We start from the raw sequence: 25,130 nt of genomic DNA on the forward strand, positions 1-25,130 counted from the left end.
TCAGTTCTGGTTTCCATTAACGAACTCTACATATTTCGCTGGAGTTAATTATACGAAAATTCGGCACTGAAAATGGGTAATTCCAGTTCCATTTGCGCCGATCGGAATGCCGTTAGGAATTTCGATGAAAATGGGTAAGGAAACGCAAACAGAAAATAAAAGTAAAACAGAAGCGCCGCAAAAGGCAAACTGCAAACAAAAGAAGGATTGATGGACTGCGAGGGGTGCACGATTAGTTTGTCGAACATAATATTTATTTTATATATTTACTGAATTAACTTCAGGGATCGTCTCAAAGTAACACCAACAAGATTATCAAAACCTTTCTGTGAACACATTTTTGACATTAATTGTAAATCCATTAGCAGCACTACGTAGAATCTGCCCAACTTGTAGCTAGACCCCGCAATTAGTTGGCTTGTTTAGACTGCAACAAACGCCCCCAGGCACACCCCTCGAACTGTTATTGTCTGAAATCTTCCTCGGGTTAGTGTCATTAGTGCTTAACGATGCGATTTACTGGCGTTTTATCAGCGACTCATCGACACCCGAGTCATCACATAAGTTGGCTGGCACACGCCAACAATAAGTAGTTTGGGCCAGCAGCTGGCTAGAATCTATAATTAACGATTTTTGTATTAAATCAGTCAGAAAAAAAACACCCATGCGACAGGTGCGTTTCGCTACTCGCTCATAAAGTTACTCGACAAAAACAAAAAAGAAATAAAAAAACGAAAAAAAACCGCAGTAAATTATTAATATTAATGAAGGCTGCCGCAGCACACACAGATAAGTGTGTTTGTAATGTTTCAATTTATTGTACTTTCAATTTTTGTGTGTAATATGGAATGGTTCAGATTTCGGAACGTACCCCGCACCAGACATGTTGTGATTGCCTCAAGTGTAAGCTCAGAGGAGGTACGGCCAACCCTGGACCGTCATCCTTCGTCAAAGTGACTAAATGTTGAAATTTAAATCAAAAGGATATCAATTTAGGATGACTGTCCAGCGTTAAGGTTAAGGTTAAGGTTTAAACTTGCGCTGAAACGCAACATATTTTATAGACAGCTATGAATGAAATATTACTGATTGAGAATAGAAAAGGAATTGTCGCTTTGGTTCCCACCAACTCACTAAAAAGTTACTAAAATATGAAGCAAGAGGCAAGTTATTAATTTCGATGTTTTCTATGTTGATATTATTAAATCTACCTAAGACAATTATACATTTTTCGGTTTAAATCAAAATTCAATTAAAATGTTCGAAAAAAAACACCTAATGTACCATTTTTGTTAAAAAAAAAAAAGTAAGAGGCTAACAACAAAAATATAATTAAATTGATTTTTAATTCCTTGTAGCTGCAGCTTGCTTATCAAATTTTGATATTTACCCGTTGGTAATCGTTTTGAGCCATTTGAGAGTAACCCTAAAGAATTAGACCTTAGACTTTTCTGCCTCAAGGTGGTAACATTTTTCTTCCACAATTCGAATTAAAAATAGGTTTCAATTTTCCATGTTAATTGCAATTACAATCTGTACAAGAAATCACCTTGGAGAAATCACCTCGCTTTAAATCGTTTGAGAACTTACCGCTAAATCGATGATTTTTTGAACGTGGTCATTCAAGGTCATTCTCGTCGCGATATACCATTTTAACTCTTCAATTCTCTCAGTTCCATTTACTGTCGTTTCCCTCCTTAGGGACGCCTCTGTGGTCGTGCGATATCTTTGCTTTATCGAATGGCTTTCACGCCCCAGCGAAATGTCCGCTAGACACTCGAATATTGTTGTTATGATGCCACATAAACGGGCAAATAAACAAGCATACAAATGTACACATTTCGCGCTCTTATCAGTCAGCTGCTTTCGGTCCGAGCGGCGGCTATCTGGCGAGAGCTAATCGGTGGAAGGAAAACGTCATGCGAAAGTGTAAAATGTAAATGGCAATACAAAAATTGAGCGAAAAATCGCTCAGCTCAGTTCCCTTTGAGTGGTGCAGCGCGACGGCAGCAGAATAGCGAGACAATTTGCGAGGAGATAATTAAAGAGAATCTGAATCAGTACCAATCCAATATCAAGTGTCTTGCGATCATAAATATCAGCTGTAGCCATGATGTACGCTGCTCTCCGGCGTTATTCCTCCTACTCGAGCGGAACCTTTGGACGACGGCTCCAGCTGCTGTGAGTGTGAGGGAAACAGACGAATAATAATACTTAGTAATCGTATGAAGCGTGAAGCGGTAGCGGTAGCAGGGTTAACCAATGACATTGCTTATCACGGTATTATCAGATCGAAGACCTGTCTGGCATCGAGCATCACCTGTTTGGGTTGGACTCTGTACGATTCGCGTGTGCGAGGGATAAAGTCAAAGACAAAGTGGCTGGCTGACATTCCTAAACAAAAAGTTCCGTAATTGCATTACATGGCGCTCACAACCCTCTCTCTCTCTCTCTCCCTCTCACTGTCTCACTCTCTTTTTCAATATTTTCTTCCACACCAGCACGCCGGTATATCCAACAGCAAATAATTCCCACAGCCCTTCCAATGGCCAAATAACACCGTACAATCTGCAGCAACAACAACAACAACAGAACGGCCTATACAAAACCACAATTCCCGTTGGTAGCTCGCGAAGCACCAGCAGCAGCTGTTCTCACTGCCGAACAGCTGACCCATGCTCAGGCGCACTGGCGAACAACAACAATGAGAGCACCCAACCCACACCACGACACATGCTCTCTCGCACACAAACGCAGGCGGCGACGGGAGCACACTGTACGTGTAGCGACGCTCCGACGTCGGCGCAAAAATGGCGCAGTAGTCGTGTGTGTAAAAATCATACGACTACAACGACGACAACACTCGAATACGAACTTTCCAATTTCGCAAAACTAACGACACAAATCAGTACTCAAAGCGACAGCGACACAGCAACACCGTCAACAAAAGCAGCAGCAACAGCAGCTGACACAGGAGAGGAAGCAACGCAGCCAAGCGATCAACTAGAAGTCACAGACTTGCCGCCACCACCGCAAGGACTGCAGTTATCCTCGCAGTATCACTGGAACCAACTGCACCGCAGTCTACACGCACTCCACCAGCAGCAACTGTGCAATAGCTTCCAGCCACCGCAGCAGCAGCAGCAGCATCGTTTTTACAGCAACGAAAAAGATAGCAGCAGCACCGACAACATGAGCAAGCCAGTGAACATCGAGCAGTACACACCTGGACGTGATCGTCTGGGACTTTGGGGCACCGGCGACAATGAAGTCGTCGGAAGCGTCTCCGGATTAACCCGTCTCAACGACAAGCGCTATTCAAAGGTGAGTCCCCCCCCGTTATGTATTTAGCCCTTGGGCAGCAAAGATTTTCGAGTGGAAAAATACCAGGCAAAAGTTTTGCGTGCAGGGTGGGTTTCTTTTGCTTTTGATGATAGACATTCGATGGTAGACACACAGCGGTAGCCACGAGTCTAGTGCCAGTCCTTATACTCAATTGGCTGCTGGCTAAAAATAAATAATTCCAAATTCATAAATACATAAATAACTATTTAACGGAACTGTCAGCTGACAATTTTCAAGCAAAGTAAATGTACATACATATATTTTTTGGCAGTTGCTCCATTTCTTGCGGCGAGTGCGTGGTGGCTGGTGTGGGTGACCTTTAGATGACATAGCCGGAGCCCAATGCGAGAGCGGGAGAGCAACAGTCAGACGCGAACACGCGCCACACTGGAAGACCGAAGCTCACACTTTTTTTTCTTTTTTGTATTCATTATTTTTTGTGGCTGATGTCAGATGTCGGAACAGACACACACAGAAAATCGATAGCAAGCTGCGACTATAATTGGTCAATTGGTCAATTAAATATGCTATCAAGCACTATCTGTCGTAAGGGTATCCATGCAGCTGGCACGAAACTGTTGGCATTAATCTTTCCACTTTTTTACTCTTTGAGTGCATTTCAAGTTCAATGCCAATTTGCAGAATGAGATGCGATGCTGTTTTGTGCTTTTCGGTTTGCATTTGTTTTTTTTCCGCTATATTCACATGGCAGATGAGAGAGCCAATCTGGTTGCCATTGTTGCTGCTCAGAGAGCGGAGCGCGTTGCGAAAAAGAATGAGAGAGAGGGAGAGTGAATGATTGTGTGAGAGAGGGGCGCATGAATTTACCGTATTTGTATAGAGTTCTGTCGGGGTGGGGGGGCACAAGGGCTAATGTTATTTCATACAGCTGCATGGAATAATCCAAAAGACAGAAAATGCTGTTTTACACGTTTTGTAGACACGCTGCCGCCTCTCCAAATAATGCAATTTTCGATCAAACAATTATTGAAGCTTCATACATACATCATACATATCTATAAATCTGTTTCTATAAAATTATTGCCACTTAATAAGACATTTAAATGAATAAACTTGAGTGACGGAAGGCTTATTATAGTGTTCTAGACTCTAAAGGGTATAGGACAAGGCGCTGCTGCTGCGCTGCCGCTCACGTACACGCATATTATAGTGATTCGTACCAATACCAATGTAAGGAAATGTTCCGTTTTGCTTGCGTCTGCACACACAAACGCAAAATCGGCTCGTTAATTGCATGGGTGCCGAGCCCTGTTCTATAGTAATAGGCGTATCCACACGAGAGGCAGATCAATCAAATTTCGTTAAGAATAAATCTCCATACATTTTCTTCCCTAATAACAATAGTTATTATAAAAATTCACAATTTGCAATTACGTCAGCGTCCAATGTTATGAAAATGTTAAACTTAAAATTATTAAATGTAGCCAGAAATTACTGGTTGGAATCTTCTCGTATCTTTGTCTTATCGGAGATGTTATTGCTACTTGGTCCCAAGCAGACGACACTTTTCTTATCGCAGTGTTCGCCTGTCAATGTACTTGAGTTCTGCACTCAACAGCTGATATTTGTATGCCAACTGGAAGTGTTTTGATTTGTTTATTCATTTCTCTTTTCCGCCCATGGAAAGTTTTCAAGTTCTTATCGCATTCCAGAAATAAAATGGGAAAAAATTCTAAAGTCAGCAGAGAGAAGACACAGCAAGAACTGACCTACATTCAGCCATAAATTTAACTCCGATCCGAACCGCAAAAAAAAAAACAACAGACAAAACCAAGTGTGATAATACACTCACAGCAAATTATATATGAATAGGTATAGACATGTGTATATTATATACAATCGAACCATATCACAGCCGTGTTTGCTCACACCAGACACCAGATAATTTGCATAAGTTTGTGCCTCTTTTTGTTTGTCTCTCGCTACAGTCGCTGTACCCCTGCTGTTGTTGTTTTTGCTGCTGCTATGTATGTGCTTTCAAAGGAAATTAAAATGTTAAACAAATTCAAGCGGTCAATGTGCTGAACGGGCAGATATGTAGCTCGAAACTTTAGTGTACATAGTTCTGTGGAATGTACATAGTTTGACTTTTGTTTAGTTTTTGTATCCAGTGAGGCATTGGAATTATCTGCCCACCATTTATTCCACTATAAATAGCTTTCTCCTTTCCTTTCCCTACCCTTTATCCCTGCCTCTGCTTTAAGCGCCTGACATGCATCCTCCCATCATTCCGCACAGCCTACCAAAAAGTGTAAACCTTGAACAAAAGGCCCTTTCATTCGCTCACCTTTTGCAGAGGAAACAGTTTGGTGGGAATTATGCCTTGTGCTGTCTCAGGCGGCGCTTTCGTCATCTGTTGGCATACTCAGCTCTGACCCAGACATCCATTGATAATGATAATGATAATGATCATCATCATCATTATCATTATCATCCGAAACTGGTCTCGCCAGACGCTGCAAATATCAGCTGAGCGCTAATTTGTGTGTTTGGTTTGCTTTTTTATGCGTAATCGCGGAGTTGCCTGCCGCTTACTTCCCAGTAAATGTTTATAGCGCTGTGGGGCAAGCTGCGAATGTTTGTGGCGCACATACACGTACCTGTTGCCAGGCGAACAATCGTTGAACACTTTCGCACACGTTCAGCGGCCGTCGCGCCTTCGATTCCAATGTCAACGGTGTCGTTCTCAAGTTTTTTTCAAGTATTTCACCAGCCCACCGATGACGTAGCGCGAGCGATAACGCTGTAATTAGAGTTTATGGGGGATCATTTGGCATGGTACGGGACCCGCTGCTTGTTTAGTGTCTAATCAGAGCAACTACCAGCGAAAAAACCGAGTGAAATTGTATTAAATTGAACGAAAACTTGACGCATGACCACGCATAGCACGCATGGGCTTCCCTTTCGCTTTCATGCGCCTAAACTTACATTAGATCAACAGTCTGATGTTTAGTTTGAGTGTTTTGTAGCTGAACATACACAGCTACATAAATGATTAATTTTTGCGTCATAAAATACAGGAATAAGATAAGTGGGAGCTTCCCTTGGGGATAAGAGAAAAGGAACCTTTAGGCAGAGTAAATGCAGTGAATGGAGCATGGAAAATAGAAGTAAAATGTAAGAAACGAATACAAATTGTCACTGCTCATATCATAAAACACTGCACGTACCATTCTATAGGAATTAATAACGCCCACCAAGCCAGCATGAATGAACATAAAAAACTGCGCGTCATGCTAGCATGGGTTAATCCAATGATTAGTTTGGTTGTTCTCTATAAGAGTCGACTCATTGGAGTAGCCAAAATAGTTGGGAGAACCCCTTAACTAATGACAGAAAGTCATTGGGGTAAATATTCATAATTAAGTCGAGCGACAAGTTGAGGAAATGGCCAACAAAACAAAGAGATCTCTGGTTTATTGTTAGTTTATAATAGCTCGAAAAGCAGTAAAAATGATGTTGAAAATATGAGCAAAAATACTTGAAGCAAACTTGCGATAAACTTTGACATTTTTTCTACCTTTGTTCGGTCACGATTTTTTGTGTAAACTCACATAATTCCATTTAATTATTCCCTAATGTGCATATCAGCAGGTACATATTGTACATCCGCCAGCAGTAATGCATATGTTTTGGCCAGCTAATTTGCACGTTTTTTAATAAAATTTAATTGTCGGTGACCTAGTCCCATCAACCATAATCGCATCAATTTTGCAGCAACTACAGAGCCAAACAAACTTTCAAATCCAACGCATGCAGCGTGCGTGTAAAACGAGGCCAAGATCTGAGCTGTGAGTCATCAAACTATAAACATTTTGAATGCATTTGAATACCGGAGCTAGTACTTGACTTTGAACTTGAAATTCGGGCGGGCTTATCGCCGTTCGCGCCCATTCACTTGCCAGCATCAGAGCATGGCAAGGTCAGAGACAACAGAGACGTGAGACAGCGAGCGGCATGGCTCACGACAGTCAGATTGTCTCAACGGAGAATTGGCGTGCGCTCAGGCGATAGTCAAAAATGATAAGCAGCAGCGAACTTTTCCACCATGAGAGGCAGATCTTTATGCATCTTTTGTCGCGTGATCTTTTATTTAATTCAAACCACATTCATCTCCTTCCAGGGTCTGGCCTTCACACACGAGGAACGTCAGCAGTTGGGCATCCATGGACTGCTGCCTTATGTCGTGCGCAACGGTGAGGACCAGGTCAACCATTGCCGCATCTTGCTCGACCGCTTGGAGAACGACCTGGACAAGTACATGTATCTGATCAGCCTGTCGGAGCGCAACGAGCGGCTGTTCTACAAGGTGCTCAGCTCGGACATTGCGCACATGATGCCGCTGGTGTACACCCCGACTGTGGGCTTGGCCTGCCAGAAGTACAGTTTGGTCTATCAGAGCCCCAAGGGCATGTACATATCGATCAAGGACAAGGGCCACGTCTACGATGTGCTCAAGAACTGGCCGGAGACGGATGTGCGCGCCATTGTGGTGACCGACGGCGAGCGTATCCTAGGTCTGGGTGATCTCGGCGCCAATGGCATGGGCATACCCGTGGGCAAGCTGTCGCTGTACACGGCTCTGGCTGGCATCAAGCCATCGCAGTGCCTGCCCATAACCCTGGATGTGGGCACAAACACCGAAAGCATTCTGCAGGATCCACTGTATGTGGGTCTGCGCCAGAAGCGTCCCACCGGCGCCCTTTACGACGACTTCATCGAGGAGTTCATGCAGGCCTGCGTGCGTCGCTTCGGCCAGAACTGTCTCATTCAGTTTGAGGACTTTGCCAACGCAAATGCCTTCCGTTTGTTGTCCAAGTACCGCGACTCGTACTGCACCTTCAACGATGATATTCAGGGCACCGCCTCGGTGGCTGTCGCCGGTCTGCTGGCCTCGCTGAAGATCAAGAAGACCACGCTGAAGGATAATGTTTTGCTGTTCTTGGGCGCTGGCGAGGCAGCTCTGGGCATTGCCACACTCTGCACCATGGCCATGAAGGCCGAAGGACTGACCGATGAGGAGGCCAAGTCACGCATTTGGATGGTGGACAGGTAAGAGACGGACTTCAACCCGCAACCAACCTTAAAGCTAACTTTTAAATGTACTTGCAGCCGTGGCGTCATTGTGCGTGACCGTCCAAAGGGTGGCCTCACCGAGCACAAGCTGCACTTTGCCCAGACACACGACCCGATCGATACCCTCGAGGAGGCTGTGCGCCGCGTGCGTCCCAATGTGCTGATTGGCGCTGCCGCCCAAGGCGGAGCCTTCACCAAGGAGATACTCGAGCAGATGGCCGAGATCAATGAGACGCCCATCATTTTCGCGCTGTCGAATCCCACCAGCAAGGCCGAGTGCACCGCCGAGGAGGCCTACACACACACTCAGGGCAAGTGCATCTTTGCATCGGGTTCGCCCTTTGCTCCAGTCACGTACAACGGCCGCAAGTTCTATCCGGGGCAGGGCAACAATTCGTACATCTTTCCGGGCGTCGCTCTGGGCGTGCTGTGCGCCGGCATGCTGACCATACCCGAAGAGGTCTTCCTGGCCTCGGCCGAGCGCCTGGCCGAGCTGGTCTCCAAGGAGGATCTGAACAGGGGCAGCCTCTACCCGCCCCTCAGCTCCATTGTCAACTGCTCGATAGCCATTGCCGAGCGGATTGTGGAGTATGCCTACAAGAGTGGCCTGGCCACCGTGCAGCCGGAGCCCGTCAACAAGCTGGCCTTCATCAAGGCGCAAATGTACGATTTGGATTACCCACGTGCCGTGCCTGCCACTTATCACTTGTAAATGGAAGTAGCACCCCAGACCAGACCCCCGCGTACTTTCCATTCCACTGAGCCAAGGGAGGCGCACGAGCAGCAACCATGTTATTTATTATATAAAGTCGCAAAATCTAAACACATCTGTATGTATACGCCCCGCACCCACAACCACACACACTATACACACTGGCTCCTAAAGATCCTGAAGGAATTTGCGCGACTTCAGCGAACAATTTTTACAATGTTGATTTTATGTAAATGGGATATTGATCTAATAGATATGTAAACAAATTCTATGTAATCTTGAACACAACACAAACTATGCTAAGTAAATACAAAATAAAATATGTAAAAGATATAATCAAACAGGAGTCAGAGCTGTGGCATGTTGCCGACTTTAAACGGAAAAGATTCCCTATAGTTTCCCTTTTCCCAATAGGCTTACATATTCCTTTGTTTAATCCCTTGCCCGCAAGGTACATTTATTATTAATATCTAATTATTAGCTATCATTTATGATTATTATCTAGTTTCTTGCATTTCCTGAGGCGCTGCGTAGCCTGCCATTTCGGCGATTGATTGTTGGAATTGTCAGCCTTGTCAGCTCCTCGGCCTGGCTGTCTGGCTCTGCTGGAACTCTATCCGTGGATGTGGAAACTTGCTCTAAAGCTAGCTCTTCGTCACTTGTGGTGTTTGCTGTTAGACAGTGCCCAGAACAATAACAGCCTCCACTTCTGGTAGTATGACAAAGTAGTGGATAAATGTGTGACTGTTGACCAGCTGCAAAGCAACGTCTCTTCCAATTACGCTTTGCCTTGATCCTGTGTTTATCAAGGCACTGACAATTGTGTTGCCTATTTTGCCATTTCAGCGCTCTCCCTTCTGGTGGAAAGCTTCTTAATAAAGCATCGCTAAATGAGTTCCAAGTGGCGATTGGTGGCAATTGGACCCACCACTCGAGTGCACGGTCCGCCAATACCAGGGGCATCGTCCCTAAAATATCGTCTAAATCTATTTCGTGTGCTTGGGCACACTCCTCTACCTGTACGATAAACTCGAGGACATTGCTCTTTCCATCGTACCGACCTGGCAGGCATTTAAGGAGCTTCTCTAAAATTTCATTTGCAGATTTCAGCTTTCCTTTAGAGTACAGCAAATGCAAAGGTTCCTCCAACGAAAGGCTGAAGTCATGCACAACCAATTGCAGTTCTTCTTTACAAGTTTTTTTGTCCATTTTCTGGAACGTAAAGGATACACTTTAAAGCTAAGGTTTCAAAAGGTCTTCGACTTACAGTTAGTTCAAAGTCTGCAATTATAGTCTCAAGAATACTCTGGAGCGAGTGATGGCCGAAAGGATGTGAATTTTTGCAATGATAACCTCTGGAAATAAAGCAAAATGGCACATATTGAAAAATAATGCACTGTTTTTGCGGTGATTCAACTACCACTAACTTGTAGGGAATACTATGCCAAGATTTTCGTTATAGTACAATTTTCCACTTGCGAGTTCTGAGTTTTTCCTACTCCCGACGAGTCACCTGCCTCCTATTTTAGCAAACTAATGCGCCTGTGCACCTGGCGGCCTACTTGATGACAATCCTGTCAAATAGGATTAGAGCTGCAACAAATATGGTTTTGATATAATCGAATATTTGGTGTTGGTGTAAACATCGATAAGAACGATTAACGATTACCAAATGTTGATTTCATTTCATTCATTCTTTAATTTGTATTTACCTTTTAAGTATAAACCTTATTTTGTAGGCAATCCCCAAAAAATAAGTCATAAAAACTTTCTATTCTTGTGAAAAGTTGATTCAGCAATCTAATAAAATTATATTTTTAAGGCTGAGCGTCTAAGCTGGCTAGTAAAATTAAATAGAATATCAGAATCTTGCAAATCGTTCAGGATTACGGTATATTTTTTCAAAAAAAAAAGTATATTTTGGTATATTTTTGAGGGTCGGCGGTACATTTTATCAGTCACACAGCTACGCACATTTCATCGTAAAATGCACTTTCTAAGCCAATTTTTCGAAATTATTAATATTTCTAATCAGTTAATCCACTAAACGGCTAAAATGCAAGAGCTCAAGGTACGTAGAACAGTTTCAGTGGTACTGAATACTAATAAACGTTGTTTTAATTGGATTTCAGAAATGTTTTGAGCCTCGCCATCTAGTGGACGAGTTGAAGCAGAAACAGGTGAGTGCCGTGCAGAAAAACGCATGCTATTTATAATTCTGTAACGCACGCTGCGTAATACACACAGGTTATAGAGGACTGCCTGCTGCAGAAGATACTCTACTCAAAGCGCCTGCTGGTCGACCATGTCGAGGCGCTCGAGCAATGCATACAGGACCGGCAGTCGTTGGCGGCCACCCGGCCCGGCCGGCAGCTGCTGAGCACGCGGAATGCCTGCCTGCTGCTGGGTGGCACACTGCTGGAGCATTTCGTGACACCGCGCAGGCTGCGTCTGACGATGCTGCCCACCATCCTGGTCACGGGCACCTTTACAGCGCTGTGTGCCGTCAAGAGCGTCTTTGTGTGCCGCAACAAGATGGTGGAGCGCAAGCTGGAGCAGCTCGTGCGTACCATCGATGAGTTTGGCAATTGCATCCGCCGCAACATGACGTACTTTCAGGAGATAATCATCATGAAGCAGGCCGAACTGATAGAGTAAGGTATCTCGAATTGATCGAGAAATTTGATTTTTGATTATTCATTTGCATGCTTGCAGATCGCGACAGATAGAACGTGCCTGGGATTGCATAACGGCGGCCAAGGAGGTGACCGAAATCCTCTACGATGCGACGCGCAAACTGGAGACGGACTACCCGCTGCCCGCCAAATATGGCTCCTACTATGCACCCATGGAGGAGCTGCGAGAGTGCGAATACTTCAAGAACAATGTGACGGACTACAGTCCGAAGCACATAAAGGTAGGGCGCACAGTGAGACATTCTTCTGGCAGTCTTATTGATTCCCACGCTCTCTGCAGGATTTCCACAACATTTTTGCCTATGTGCAGTCGCAATATCTGCTCCGCCTCGCGTTGACCATCACGACGCGGCCCTCGATCTCGCAGCTCAGCGAGGAGTTGGTGAAAATCGATTGCCTGATGCGACAGTTGGTCCTTGAGGAGGAGCAGCACTTCGGCAACCTGGCCATTGCCATGCAGAACCGGAAACAACTGGAGCTGGCGGAGCTGCATGCGGCCAAGACAGAGCAGCAGCGAAGCGGACCAATTGCCGTGCTGCAGCACTCTTCGCTGAAGCTGAGTGCCTGCATGGTGGCCGTGGCCGGTGAGTGCCAGGCACTGGATATTACGCTGCAGCAACTTACCGCCACGGAGGCGGCGCACAAGAACAACGCCAAAGCACTTGTGGCTGTGTCTAGCAGCATGCACGGCATTGAGAATGCGCTGGCCGTCTGCTGTGATGACTTCCAACGCCTGATGCTGGTCTATAATAAGTTTTTGCACAGCAAACTGAATGAGGAGTCAGAGGCGCCCAAGGCAGTCAGCGGTACGAGGCAGGACGATGAATTTCCCGACAGTATTTTGCGCGTTGAAGTCTCGCAGACTGCGGGCGAGACGCAGCAGAAGGATGACTTCTATGCGTACATGTATGATGAGAATGAGGCACAGCAGCAGGAGGCGGAGGCCCCGCATACGCCCGAGAAGGAGCTGCTGAACTTTGAGAAGCGCATCACGAAGGGCAAGTTCAAGCCGGTGCTGAAGCAGCTCAAGGATCGCATCGATCCCATACGCAAAGTGATGTTGGAGAAGGAGCGCGAGGTTCTCAACGCCAAGGGCATCAATGTGGACGAGCTCTTTGGCGTCATCATGGCAGACAATCGACAGGCGGAAGCTGTATCTCCCGCACAGCTCAGCAATTGTGATGCCTCTGGCAGCGGCTCCGAGTCGGACTCTGCCGACGAACGAGACCTCAGCAAGCAGCACAAGGAGCGTGACAACTTTGCCGAGATGCGTCAGTTTTTGGCCGAAAAGCAGGCCATCAATCTGTTTGGCACCCAGCTGCCACGTCCCCCCATCGCTGTCGAGGAGGAACTGCTGGAGAGCGAGTGCTAGAAATGCCCCACACACTATCTCCGACGCATGCGGCACTATCTGTTTAAGCTTTTATCTTTTATCCAAGCAACATTGTGAGATAAGCAGCGTGCCGCGTGATTACACCTCCCTCCATCCTGCCGTTTAGTTTGTTTGCTCAGTTTTTGCATAGAATCCAATGCTGTAAAAAGACACGCAAATAATAAACTGTTGTAAGTAGTTAAAAGTGCATTAACAAAGTTAAATATTAAATATTATGATTTTATGATTATTTCTGTAATCTGTTTAACCACAAAACGTGTAAAATTCCGACTGTTTTCATGCCGCGCTGCCCGTTCTCAACGAATCTCCTTTCAGCTGTTACATCTCGCTCTCTCCGCTAGATGGCGCTCGCGTAACGAGGAAAGAGCGTAAGAGAGAGCGCCTTGGGCAGCCGTTTTCCTTTGTTTTGTACATAAAAATGATCCAAATCGTGGCCACAAGTTTCTTCCTCCACTACAATCTGCTTTAGTTCTATTTTCTATATTGATTTCATTTTGAAAATTATTTATTAAATGCTAATTTTTCGAAACTTAAGTACAATACAAACATCGATGGCAGTACTAGATACTATAGGGGGGTTGGGGATTGCGGAGACAGCTCCACTGGGGATGGGGATGGGGTGGTATTACATACATATGTACAGGGATACGATACACGATAGCACACACAAAGTCTTTTCGGTTTTGGGTTTTAGTTGGAGGGGGGGGAAACACTTTTCGTGGGACATCTTTGGCTCGAAATTCGTGCAGCTAGGCGATCATTCTATCCGGAACTTGGCTCAGGCATTGGCTGCACCTGTGGCGCCTGCACTGGCGGCATTGTTGAACTTACTAGCCACCGATGCGGGTTGCAGCTGCGAGAACGCAGACAGATTGCTGCCCCGCACGCTGGTGTAGCGTATGGGCTGCACGCCGTAGTCACTGCCCTTGAGGCGACGTCGCACGCAGACCACAATGAAGCCAATAATCAGGCCCAGCACCAGCACCACGCTGGCAATGATGGCCGTCAGAACGACATAGCGACGGCGCAGAAAGCGCGGCGGCTCCTCCTCCACGGCGCGATACTTCTTCGGTATGACCATGCTGCAGATCTGCTGGGACGTCAGATTGTAGAGCGGAGTTCCGGCCAGCAGGTAGGGCGTATCGCAACGGGCCTCTGCACCGCCAGCCGACAGCTCAACGCGCGGCATGCCGACCAGCTCGAGCGACTGCATCAGCTCGCAGCTGCAGTACCAGGGATTGCCCGCAATCGACACACTGCGCAGTCGTGGCCAGGCTGCCGCGCTGCTGCTGTTGCTGCTGTTGCTGCTATTGCTGCTGCTCACGTTCAGGGTGAGCGTGCTCAGTGCATTGTGGGAGATGTCCAGCTGCGACAGCGCGCGGCTGGCAAGCAAGTCCTGCAGCTCCAGTAGCTCCAGCTTCGGATTTCTGGCACACTCCAGCTGCTCCAGTGCGGGCAGAACCAAGGCCCCTCGGCCAATGGTGCGTAGGGCCGGCAGATCGCTGATGTTGAGCCGACGCAGCGCCTCCAGTTTCTGGAAACTCTGCGCATTCAGGCTGCTGAACTGATTGCCCGACAGATTCAGCTGCACCAAAGACTTGCCCAGCTGCTGGATGCTCGCAGGGACCACAGTGAACTCGTTGCCCGACAAATCCAGCACACGCAGGCTGCTCAGCTGGACAAACAAATCGCTGGGCAGCGTCATCAGTCCATTGTGGGAGAGGTCGAGCCGTTGCAGCGACGTCACCGAGCCCAGCGCTGCGGCGGTGCCAGCGTCCAGCACGCTCAGACGATTGTAGGCCAAGTTCAGCTTGAGCAGCTGCGGGGTGTGCTCGAAGAGTTTGCGATAGAGCAGCGCAATGCGGTTGTGGCTCAGATCCAGATCCTTGAGGCCAATTGGCTCGTATTTGGTGCTCTTGAATGGGCCGCGAAACAGCTCCGGCGTCAGCGCATCCTCGGCGATCTCGTTCCAGCTGAGATAAAGCGCCTCCACATTGGGCACATCCATGAAGAGCGGTGCCTGGAGCTGCTGCATGCCACAGTGGCGGCAGGACAGCGTCAACGTCGCATTCGTGGCCGGCAGCTGCTGCAGCAGGCGGATGCGATTGCCCGAGTACGTGGCCACAATCTCCGTTCCCGTGGACAGTGTGCCAAATTCGGTGGGCCAGCGCGGCAGGATGTGCTCAAAGTTCTTCATGTCACAGTTGAGGGTCTGGTGGAGGCGATGATTGCTGTCCTGATTGCTCAGGCACACGCATGCCTCGCAGATTTTTGTCACCGCCTGGTAGGGAATGTCCTCGTGCTGGCCATCAGCGAATGTCAGCAGTAGCGCTGTTCCAGTGAGTAGCTGCAAGCAAGGGATCGAGTTAATGTTTGGACATTACACGTTTGTATATAATAAGCGTGTATTAAACGCGTGCTTGTTGTATTTGAAGTGAAATATTTGTATTTGCCTTGTCTGGGCAGTCGTTAGACTCTTGCGTTTCCCAACACTAAATCTCCTAATTTCATGGAGCTGGCAGCGCCATGAATAACTGTTGTTTGAATATTCAACTTCCATTTGAAAATCGAAATAATGTTCTAAAAATCGAATAAAATTCTTTTGAAATGGTTGCGTTGCTTGCGCTGTTCGGTTATTGACCTAATTCTTTGTTTCACTTTTTATCATTGTGTTCTAGAAAATGCCATAGACTCAGGTTTTTGACTCTTAAACTCTTCAAAGAAGGGCTGTGAGCTCTGGGAAGCTAATACAAATCGCTGAGGAAGCCCGACTAGAGGGTAAATACGTGCACTCATCGCTGGGGCCAGCTGGCGCTGACCATGAATGAGCTTACACTATTTCAGATTCCGTTTTTGCCATTGGTGCTCATATGTCACGATTCTAAGTGCATTTCCAACGAAATGCACAGACAGGCAAAAGTAATTTCAAGTCCAATTAACAATTAATATTTTACACTTAAATTTAAGCAGCAACACTCCATGATTGTCGATCGTTTGTAATTTAATAATGAGAAAATTCATATGTAAAAAATAAATGGCAAAAATCAGTGGAAAAGTTTGCACATGTGCAGCCATAACTTAATTAATATTTATATCATTGCTTGCATAGTAAAGATTAGAGTAAACACCTTTGATGTTTATCCAAAATGGAAACAAATAGAATTCAAGCAATCGCAACTGCAAATCTGCTGCTTTGAGCACAACTTTTTTGATTGTTTTAAGAATCTTTCTGGGTATTGCGGGACTAATTGTTCGATTCGTAACGCTGCTAAAGGGCATGAAAGGAGGGGGAAAATGTGTATAAATTTATTGTTTTGCTTGTTTTGGGCTAAAAGAATTTCTAGAGATATTTAAAAGACATTTCTGGCTGTAAACTTTAAATGTAATTATTCTAAAAATAAATCCTTGTCTCACAAATATTTAAAATGTTTTCCACCAATATTTCTAAGCACACTTTTCAATGATATTCCCTGATATGTTGCTTTAATCAAACATTTTTGGACTCCTCTTAGCTGCAATTGTCTCGAATCTGGTTTCTCTCTGTTAATATTTATCTTGCACCAGCTGAAACAACTACAGCAAAGAGGCAACTGAGAAGATCAAGGGACAGATGTGCTTAATATTTATGCGGCCATTGATGACTGATCCTAAGCATCTGCTGTCTGCTGCCTCGAACATTAGTCCCCCAGCGCAAAGGCCAGCCATTTGCTCCATAAAAAGGTCTCCCCCCGAGCAGCACAGTGACACACATTGGCCACAAAAAAATGTTGGAAATAGTGAGTGCCCAACTCTACGCTCCGTATACACACACATAAAAACATATTTCCCACTATCTGAACCGAAAACATGATGGGCCAAAAGTATTCGAGATAAGATAACGATAATGTTTGGTTGGCCTGAAAATATTTTACTTTATTTTACTCACCAACAGCAGAAATTCGTGCTTCATCGTTTTGTGCTTTTGTATTTGCTTTACCGTTGATATTTTTTGTTTTTCGATTCGGAGCAGAATTGTTCCTTGGAATTTGTTCCTTTTGAATGCACTTTTCGTATTTAATTCACTTTTCTTTGAATATTCTCATTACGATTAATGTTTTGAGCGCAGGCAGACCGCTTGCTTGTGGAAATAAAACTAAATTAATGAATCAAGCAGCGACTTGGGACCGTTGGCATTATTTGTTTTGATTAGATATCGCTGCGCTCTTTGCCGCTCTCTCTCTCTCTCTCTCTCTCTTAGATCGAAGAGAGAGATATGGAGAGAGAGACACGGAGAGAGAGTGGACTGTGCTTACTGCTAAATCATCAAAGTAAAAGTGAATTCTAATTGAGTCATCGACGATGGCTTCTGTTTTGGTTCTATCTGGTTATGGTCTTTATTTTCTTTCCAGCAAGGTCGTCAGTGTCCGGGGTCTTTTAATGTCTCTTGGAGCTCTTGTGTCAGCTGCTTGCTGCAGCACCCAAAAACTCTCTTTCGTGCAGATTGTCGGCTAGATAAGATAACGGTACGCGGTGCCTGGCTCCGGGGCGCTGCTCCGTTGACTCAGCTGCGCTGCGGAGTTGTCTTCGTTGCTTGATTCACTCGTAGATATACAGAGTCCAATTGGATGCAAGTGTCACTTGGTTTCATTGAACTTGCTGCTTGGATATACACACGGCCATATACAATAACACAATCCATGAATTGAGTTGTTCGACGAACCGAACACTCGCAAATTGAAGCCGTCACAGAACTGAAAAGGGGGAAAGGCAAACAAGAGATCTTTGTGGCCACTGGAAATTGGTTGCATAAACATTGGCTGTATACACTACACACACACAAAAACACACACACACACACACACCCAAACAGACACTTGTGAGTCACGATGTACAAGATTTTGATCTCTGTTTCGTTTCCTTTCAACTAACCGCCGCTATGTGAAGCATTGAAAGCACTTTTAGTGCAGAGTTTCATCTACTTAATGCTCTTAGTCTTTAAGTCTACGCTTAATATAGTAATGGAGGGGCTTTTGCATAAATTTTAGTTGTGAGCTGCACACGCGACCCAAACCCAAAACCGCACATAACAAACATACAAACACAAGGCGGCACACACGCGACGTTCGCTTCGACTTTCAGTCTGCAAATGAAACCCGTTTGCTGCCTCTATTGTTGTGGCATTACTGTTGCACTTTTGCAGCTGCCGATGCTCATCCTCAGCCTCAGCCTCAGCACACTTGAGCCGAGTCGTCTTAAATCAACGCGCTTTGCGGCAGAAACTGAAAGCGGAAACTGTTGGCAGAACGACGACCGATCTCTACCTGCCTGTTGCTCAATTCGAACTGAACGAAACTGGAATTGTGTGCTGCGGATCATGATTCCCGTTCCCACAAGCTGGACTCGGTCTCAATCCCCCTTCCCCTCCACCACCGCACCGCACTGCCAAACCGGTCGTTCGTTGGCCGAATTTGTGGCCGAGACTGTAGCGCACTGCCCCATGCCGTGGTCCCTACCGAGTTCACATTTCATTGGTTTAATATTAATGGCTGGCAGCTGCACTGTAAATGTCATGGCTCTGAGCTTGCTGCACTGCCAGGAAGCAGCGGAAACAGACCACGGTCCAAGCTGATCGTGCCGAGCTCGTTAGGAGCGCCCATTTCCTGGGCGGCAACTTTAAAGACAGAGAGACCAGAGACAAGACGACCGACATTTTGGTTAATTAGAAAGAAACATTTATACGATAAAAGCGAAGGAAGCCTTGTGTGCGAGTGCCTATCTAGAATGCATGTAGTAGTCAATCGCCGTGGAGAATGCCGCAAAGCCGAGGCCGCCAATGACGCCAGCCTTGATGCCGGCACGCAGGCCAATCAGTCCGCCTGTGATGCCGCCAGCGTAGGTGCCGTTTTTCCAGTCAGTGACGCCACGTTTCTGTGTGTAAAAGAATTAGGGTGAGTGACAAGTGGGAGATCTCTATGCAGAGCAGACTTACACTCTCAATTGTGCACTCGACAACGGAGAAGACGGCACCAATGAGCGCGAAATTCTTGGCATAGGAATGCGTCGTGGCGCGCATCTCCCGGAACACCTCGCGTGCTGTTTGCTTCTTCTCGTTCGCAAAGGGATCAGCCATGCTGGGATTAACGGAGGCACTGAACAGACCAAGGGCAGCGCCAAGACCATAACCTGGAGACAGGAACGAAAATCAATTAAATGTCAAGCGAAGCAGAGAGAGAGGGAAATCCTCACCCATCACACATGCCATGGCACATTTGAAGCCGCAGCTCTCCACCGCCGTCTCGATTAGCTTCTCCTCGTTCGTCTTGATCTTCACCGGTCCCATGTTTCTGGGTATTATCACGTTCTCGCGGTATCTGTGCATATCCCCGACAAACTGCATGGCCATTTTGTCGAGATCCGCGTTGTCAAAGAGACGCGGCTTGGCCGCCTCTGCGGGCTGGTCTCTGGCATTTGGCAGCATGGACATCTCTGTCTGTCAATAAATTTTTATATTTCTATTCAGAAATTGCAGTTTATTCGCAAGCAAAATGTGTCGAGTAAAAATTAATGAAATTGTTATCACATCGCCCAACAGATGTTTGCCAGGGCTGTCACGCAGCATACAATTTAGCTCATGACCCTCAAAAATATACCGAAATATATACTGTAGGCTACCGTTGCCATAGCAGTGAGCTTTTGTTGGTGTTTCACTAGACTGCGCTGAAAATGTGGTCTAGACTGAGAGACCAAGAAATAGTTTAAATTTATTTAATTTTGGCAATCCCCATGGCATCCCCGTGCCCATAATTGGAGTTCTTACTGTCTAAGGATGAATTTTCCAATGATTTTCCATCCTTATATTACATTTTATTGCTATCACAAGTTAATTATACACATATACCATCGGGAAATATAAACGAAATATGCAACTTTCTGAAGTTTGAGTTGAATGCCAAGCTCCGCTATCTTTGGATTGTCCAAGTCGATGCCCCGTCGCTAATTGAAGGCGTAGATCAACAGCAGAATTACGCATAATGCCACCACAGCGCCCAGTATCAGCGAATCGCGTCGCTTCTTGATATTGATACGCTGAATGAGACTGAAACAAAAGGATAACTACAACTTTTTGTTTGCTCTCTAATCTGTGGCACGGACTTACCTGGAAATCAATGGAAATCGATTCGAAATGTCATTGAAACGCGTCTGCAGTCGCTTGAAGGCCTGGCGCTGGGCATGCAGATTATCCCGCGTCTCGATGGCTATATTGATTTGATCGTTCACCAGATGACTGGCGCTGCTTAGGTGCCCGGTCTCCTTCATGTACATCTCGCGACGACTCAGCCCCGATATTGAGGGGCTGCCGGAGGTGGTCAGGCCGGAGCCGCGAAGCAATTCCTCCCGCTCAATGCGCACCGTGTGATTGGCACAAATTTTGTTGAACTCCTGTCTGTAGCCGTGCAAAATCTCCCTGTGCCGCTGCAGCGTGTGCATGGCTGCCGCACCTGTTGCTGGCAGATCCGACATCGACTCATTAAGGGTCGACAGCTGCGAAATGGACGGTGGTCAGTCGGGGGGTGGGACCCAAATCAACAGTGATTCCTACCTTCTCCAGCATTTGTTCAATTTCCTCGGACAGTGAGTCAAAGACATGATCCCCCAGCAGAGGTGATGTGTCAGCGCTGCTGTTGCTGATGTTACTGTTGCCTATGCCGCTGCTGCCTCCGCTGCCAGCTCCAATTTTACTGAACGCCACAAGCTTCAGGTCGATGTCGTTTTCCAGTGTACGCGCCTGCTTCCGCAGCACTATTGAGTTGGTTAGAAGAGGGAAATGTTGATACAGTTTGCAATTGGTTGCCAATTAAAGTACCATCATAGCTGGAGCTCCCCATTTGTTTTTTTAAGAAATTATTTGGGGCCTTTTGTGCCTTGTGATTATCGATAACAAATACCGAGAGACCCTCGGAAATGTACCGAAATATACACTTTCATTTTCAAAATATACTGTAAATATAGCGTAAGTACTCAATCATTTTCATCGACTTTGACCTTCTGTTTAATATTACCAGCTAATTAGGACTCTCAGTTTTAAAAGTGTAATTTTACTAGAATCATCACTTCACAACATTGGCTGAAATAATACATGGATCTCATTTTCGTGGTTAATATAATCAAAAAAGTATATAGACGTAAGTAGACAGTAATATATCAAAAAATGCATGCAATTATATACCGATATACATGTTTCTTTCGGTATATGTGATCGATAAATCCGCAGTCACATTTGTACATCTCCAATACATTTCGTTTTTCCCGGCTATTTGCGATTTTTCCAAAACAAAACAAAATGTCACAGCCCGCAAGCGATGTCCGCGTGCCGGATGAGGAGAGCGATCTGCTGCAAATCAAACCACTGTAAGCAGAAAAGTTAAAATGCCATGGAAGCAAACTAAATTGTGCATTCTTTTCAGTGGCGCCGGCCAGGAGGTGGGACGTTCCTGCATCATGCTGGAGTTTAAGGGAAAGAAGATTATGCTCGACTGCGGCATACATCCCGGTCTGTCCGGCATGGATGCACTGCCCTATGTGGATCTGATTGAGGCGGACGAGATTGATCTACTCTTCATTTCACAGTGCGTGGCAGGTCAAGAAATTTGAGTGGAATTTCCTCTAAAACCATTTCCAATTGCAGTTTCCACTTGGATCACTGTGGCGCTTTGCCCTGGTTCCTGATGAAGACCAGCTTTAAAGGTCGCTGCTTCATGACGCACGCCACCAAAGCTATTTATCGCTGGATGCTCTCGGATTACATCAAAATCAGCAACATATCCACGGAGCAGATGCTCTACACAGAGGCGGACCTCGAGGCTTCGATGGAGAAAATCGAAACGATTAATTTTCATGAAGAGCGCGATGTCATGGGCGTTCGTTTTTGTGCCTACAATGCGGGCCATGTGCTGGGTGCTGCCATGTTCATGATTGAAATTGCAGGCATCAAAATCTTGTACACAGGGGACTTTTCACGCCAGGAGGATCGCCACTTGATGGCCGCAGAGGTGCCGCCAATGAAGCCAGATGTGCTCATAACCGAGTCCACCTACGGCACGCACGTGCACGAGAAGCGTGAGGATCGTGAGAATCGTTTTACATCGCTGGTGCAGAAGACAGTGCTGCAGGGAGGTCGCTGCCTCATTCCCGTCTTCGCCTTGGGCCGTGCTCAGGAGTTGCTGTTGATTTTGGATGAGTTCTGGTCACAGAATCCCGAACTGCACGAGATACCCATCTACTATGCCTCTTCGCTGGCCAAAAAGTGCATGGCCGTCTATCAGACGTACATCAATGCGATGAATGATCGCATCAGACGGCAGATAGCCGTCAACAATCCCTTTGTCTTTCGGCACATTTCCAACCTGAAGAGCATCGATCACTTTGAGGACATTGGGCCGTGTGTGATCATGGCAACGCCCGGCATGATGCAGTCGGGTCTGTCTCGTGAGCTCTTCGAGAGTTGGTGCACAGATCCCAAGAACGGAGTCATCATTGCCGGCTACTGTGTGGAGGGTACACTGGCAAAGACCATACTCTCGGAGCCGGAGGAGATAACAACGCTCTCGGGGCAGAAGCTGCCGCTCAACATGTCCGTCGATTATATCTCATTCTCGGCGCACACGGACTATCAGCAGACGAGCGAATTTATACGCCTGCTGCGGCCCACCCATGTGGTGCTCGTGCATGGCGAACAGAACGAAATGTCACGCCTGATGTTAGCCCTGCAGCGCGAGTACGAGGCAGATGCCAGCACGGACATCAAGTTCTACAATCCCCGCAACACACATGCCGTTGATCTGTATTTCCGTGGCGAGAAGACGGCCAAAGTGATGGGCAATCTGGCAGCCAGGAGCCCCGAAGTGGGCAGCAAACTTTCCGGCGTGCTGGTCAAGCGTGACTTTAAGTATCATCTGCTGGCACCCTCCGATCTGGGCAGTAAGTATTGCACTCTCTGTTTCTGCTTGATGATAATTCTGTCCACAATCCTTCACAGAGTACACGGACATGAGCATGTCGGTGGTGACGCAGCGTCAGTCCATACCCTGGGGCAGTTCCCTGAGCACTCTGGAGCTGCTGCTCGATCGCATTGGCGCTGGCTGTGTGGAGGTGGTGGAACCCGAGCGCAAGCTGCGCGTTTTCAACTGCATTGAGCTGACTGTCGAGCAGAAGATCATCATCATGGAGTGGCAGGCAACGCATGTGAACGATGTCTACGCGGATGCGGTGCTCGCGTGCATCATGCAATCCGAGCTGGGCGGCACAAGCCTCAAAGGCGCCACCAAGCAAACCAAATCGGAGAACTCACGCTTCCGCGAATGCCTCATTGAGACGCTGCAGGATACATTCGGTGATAGCTGTGTGCCAAAGATGTTCAAGGGCGATTTACTGCCAGTGACTGTGAGCGGGAAACGTGCGGAAATTAATCTGGAGACACTGGTAAGTGAGGCTCCGGTGATATCTGGGAATTTCTCTATTAATTGTTTCCCCCTTAGGCTGTTAATTGTGCCGATGATGACATTCTCCGCCAAATGCTAAACACAACAGTCCACAAGCTGCACCAGACGTTGGTCTCCGCTCACTGATTGATTCCCTTTCCCATTCCTAAAGGATTAAATGTTTGAATGTGCGACTGCTTCCTCTCTTTTTATTCGTTCTCCAATCAAAAATGAAAATATCTGCGACAAGCTCTCAGCGCTGTGTGCTCTTGGCAATCTGTTCCTTGAGCATCAGAATGCTGGCGCGTTGCTCGGATGGCAGCTGTGCAATCTGCTCGTCGGACAACTGCAGCACCTGCATGATTAGCGCGGCCTTGTCCTGGTCGGATGCGTCCGATGGGAGGACACCGTGGGCGCCCAGACGACTCTGCAGCTGCTGGGCTGCGTTCTGCTGCTGCTGTGTTGGCGGCGGCAGCTGGGGCACCACCTGCTGCGGCGGCTGTACGGCGCCAGCGCGCAGGCGCGGATCCATGGGCCGCTGGCGTGGATCGCTTGGGTACGGTGCCGGCCCCGAGGCGGGTCCCTGTTGCTGTGCCGGCATCTGGGCGCGTGTCCGTGGATCCATCAGTGGCGGTGGCACCGGGTTCGGCATCACCTGGCGCATATCCTGGTCCAGATTGCGGGCCATCATGCGCGGATCCATGGGCATGGGACCGCTGGGACCCATGCGCAGATCAATGTCATTGGAGTGGACATTATTGAAGTTCGGGCCGGGCACTGGCATTGGCTGCATTGGTCCGGGACCGCTCACGGGCCCGGACTGTGACGGTTGCTGCTGTGGAATCTGTTGCTGCTGCTGAGCCATGGACATGCCACTGGGTGCATTCGGGTGTGCACTGCCGCCCAGCACAGGCGGCATCTGGTTGGCCTTGAAGAGCATGCCCAAAGCCTGCTGCGGATCGACGATGCGCATCACCACCATGGCCTGGAGCAGGGCATAGGCCAGTTGGGGATTCAGCATAAGCATTTGCCTCGCCTCGGATGGATTGCTGACAATGCACAGCTTCATCTGCTTCATCAGCTCGTACATTTGCTCTGGAGGCAACGAAGCGACCGTCTTGGTGATCAGTTCGGGTGCGTCCTCGGGCTCGCAGGGCTCGCCGTAGGGATTCTCCACTTGGGGACCCTGCAGCAACTGCTGCATCTCCATTCGCGACTTTTCTGTACAGGCGTTGTCCACGCGTAAAGTCCGTCCGCCGATCTCGTAGCCATTGAGGTTGCGCATGGCGCTCAGGGCCGTCTCCTGGTCCTTGTACTCACAGAAACCGAATCCCTTGGGCTTACCGCTCTCCCGATCAAACACGAGTCTGCAAATGGCAGAGCATTAGTTAAATATATAGTTAAAGATACTTTGTGGCTTGGCGGTGCTT

The 25,130-nt window shown here is 47.1% G+C and overlaps 7 protein-coding genes and 1 long non-coding RNA gene across 11 annotated transcripts in view; 3 read left to right on the forward strand and 5 right to left on the reverse strand.

Annotated features, from left to right (window-relative positions):
- LOC117589767 (NADP-dependent malic enzyme) overlaps positions 1–25,130 on the forward strand; it is a 26,855-nt gene continuing 1,725 nt past the window's right edge. The window contains exons 1-5 of one of the 2 annotated variants that reach the window (XM_034281960.1): positions 2,038–2,181; positions 2,502–3,324; positions 7,490–8,418; positions 8,479–9,185; positions 20,561–20,565. In XM_034281960.1, the coding sequence (XP_034137851.1) occupies positions 2,111–2,181; positions 2,502–3,324; positions 7,490–8,418; positions 8,479–9,154 (2,499 nt within the window). In that variant the 5' untranslated portion in view covers positions 2,038–2,110 and the 3' untranslated portion in view covers positions 9,155–9,185; positions 20,561–20,565. Of the gene's footprint in view, positions 135–2,037; positions 2,182–2,501; positions 3,325–7,489; positions 8,419–8,478; positions 9,478–20,560; positions 20,566–25,130 lie in introns of those variants that run through there. The other variant, XM_034281961.1, reaches the window with a different exon arrangement.
- LOC117589774 lies at positions 9,660–10,668 on the reverse strand. Its single transcript, XR_004574229.1, has 3 exons — positions 10,582–10,668; positions 10,422–10,509; positions 9,660–10,366 (listed from the first exon to the last, which is right to left on the reverse strand). It is a non-coding gene; the product is annotated as an uncharacterized LOC117589774 (long non-coding RNA).
- LOC117589769 lies at positions 11,094–15,358 on the forward strand. Of its 3 annotated transcripts, none has more exons than XR_004574228.1 (6): positions 11,094–11,225; positions 11,287–11,334; positions 11,402–11,808; positions 11,870–12,071; positions 12,131–13,413; positions 13,559–13,777. XR_004574228.1 is itself a non-coding variant. In XM_034281965.1 (6 exons), exons 1-5 carry the CDS (start codon positions 11,211–11,213, stop codon positions 13,220–13,222), a joined length of 1,764 nt encoding a protein of 587 aa, XP_034137856.1. In that variant the 5' UTR covers positions 11,094–11,210; the 3' UTR covers positions 13,223–13,225; positions 15,343–15,358. The 3 variants fall into 3 exon arrangements, 2 of the variants coding, with proteins under 2 accessions (XP_034137856.1, XP_034137855.1); XM_034281965.1 differs by lacking the exon at positions 13,559–13,777 and adding an exon at positions 15,343–15,358 and having other exon boundaries at positions 12,131–13,225; XM_034281964.1 differs by lacking the exon at positions 13,559–13,777 and having other exon boundaries at positions 12,131–13,472.
- LOC117589770 (insulin-like growth factor-binding protein complex acid labile subunit) lies at positions 13,727–18,565 on the reverse strand. The gene is made up of 3 exons (XM_034281966.1): positions 18,319–18,565; positions 17,169–17,360; positions 13,727–15,590 (listed from the first exon to the last, which is right to left on the reverse strand). The coding sequence occupies exons 2-3, from the start codon at positions 17,190–17,192 to the stop codon at positions 14,022–14,024; spliced, it is 1,593 nt and encodes a 530-aa protein (XP_034137857.1). The 5' UTR covers positions 17,193–17,360; positions 18,319–18,565; the 3' UTR covers positions 13,727–14,021.
- On the reverse strand, positions 18,962–19,816 carry LOC117589773 (mitochondrial import inner membrane translocase subunit Tim22). The gene is made up of 3 exons (XM_034281970.1): positions 19,469–19,816; positions 19,212–19,405; positions 18,962–19,150 (listed from the first exon to the last, which is right to left on the reverse strand). Exons 1-3 carry the CDS (start codon positions 19,704–19,706, stop codon positions 18,995–18,997), a joined length of 588 nt encoding a protein of 195 aa, XP_034137861.1. The 5' UTR covers positions 19,707–19,816; the 3' UTR covers positions 18,962–18,994.
- LOC117589772 (Golgi SNAP receptor complex member 1) lies at positions 20,065–21,179 on the reverse strand. The gene is made up of 4 exons (XM_034281968.1): positions 21,087–21,179; positions 20,823–21,022; positions 20,379–20,764; positions 20,065–20,318 (listed from the first exon to the last, which is right to left on the reverse strand). Exons 1-4 carry the CDS (start codon positions 21,106–21,108, stop codon positions 20,216–20,218), a joined length of 711 nt encoding a protein of 236 aa, XP_034137859.1. The 5' UTR covers positions 21,109–21,179; the 3' UTR covers positions 20,065–20,215.
- Positions 21,479–23,897, forward strand: LOC117589768 (cleavage and polyadenylation specificity factor 73). The gene is made up of 5 exons (XM_034281963.1): positions 21,479–21,631; positions 21,688–21,849; positions 21,909–23,200; positions 23,259–23,701; positions 23,758–23,897. Exons 1-5 carry the CDS (start codon positions 21,564–21,566, stop codon positions 23,845–23,847), a joined length of 2,055 nt encoding a protein of 684 aa, XP_034137854.1. The 5' UTR covers positions 21,479–21,563; the 3' UTR covers positions 23,848–23,897.
- LOC117589771 (cleavage stimulation factor subunit 2 tau variant) overlaps positions 23,882–25,130 on the reverse strand; it is a 1,482-nt gene continuing 233 nt past the window's right edge. Inside the window, exon 2 of the mRNA XM_034281967.1 lies at positions 23,882–25,067. Coding sequence (XP_034137858.1) covers positions 23,954–25,067 — 1,114 coding nt within the window. The 3' untranslated portion in view covers positions 23,882–23,953. The remainder of the gene's footprint in view (positions 25,068–25,130) is intronic.

Source organism: Drosophila guanche, unplaced genomic scaffold, assembly GCF_900245975.1.
Source record: "Drosophila guanche unplaced genomic scaffold, DGUA_6, whole genome shotgun sequence".
In the NCBI taxonomy this organism is placed as follows: Eukaryota; Metazoa; Arthropoda; class Insecta; order Diptera; family Drosophilidae; genus Drosophila; species Drosophila guanche.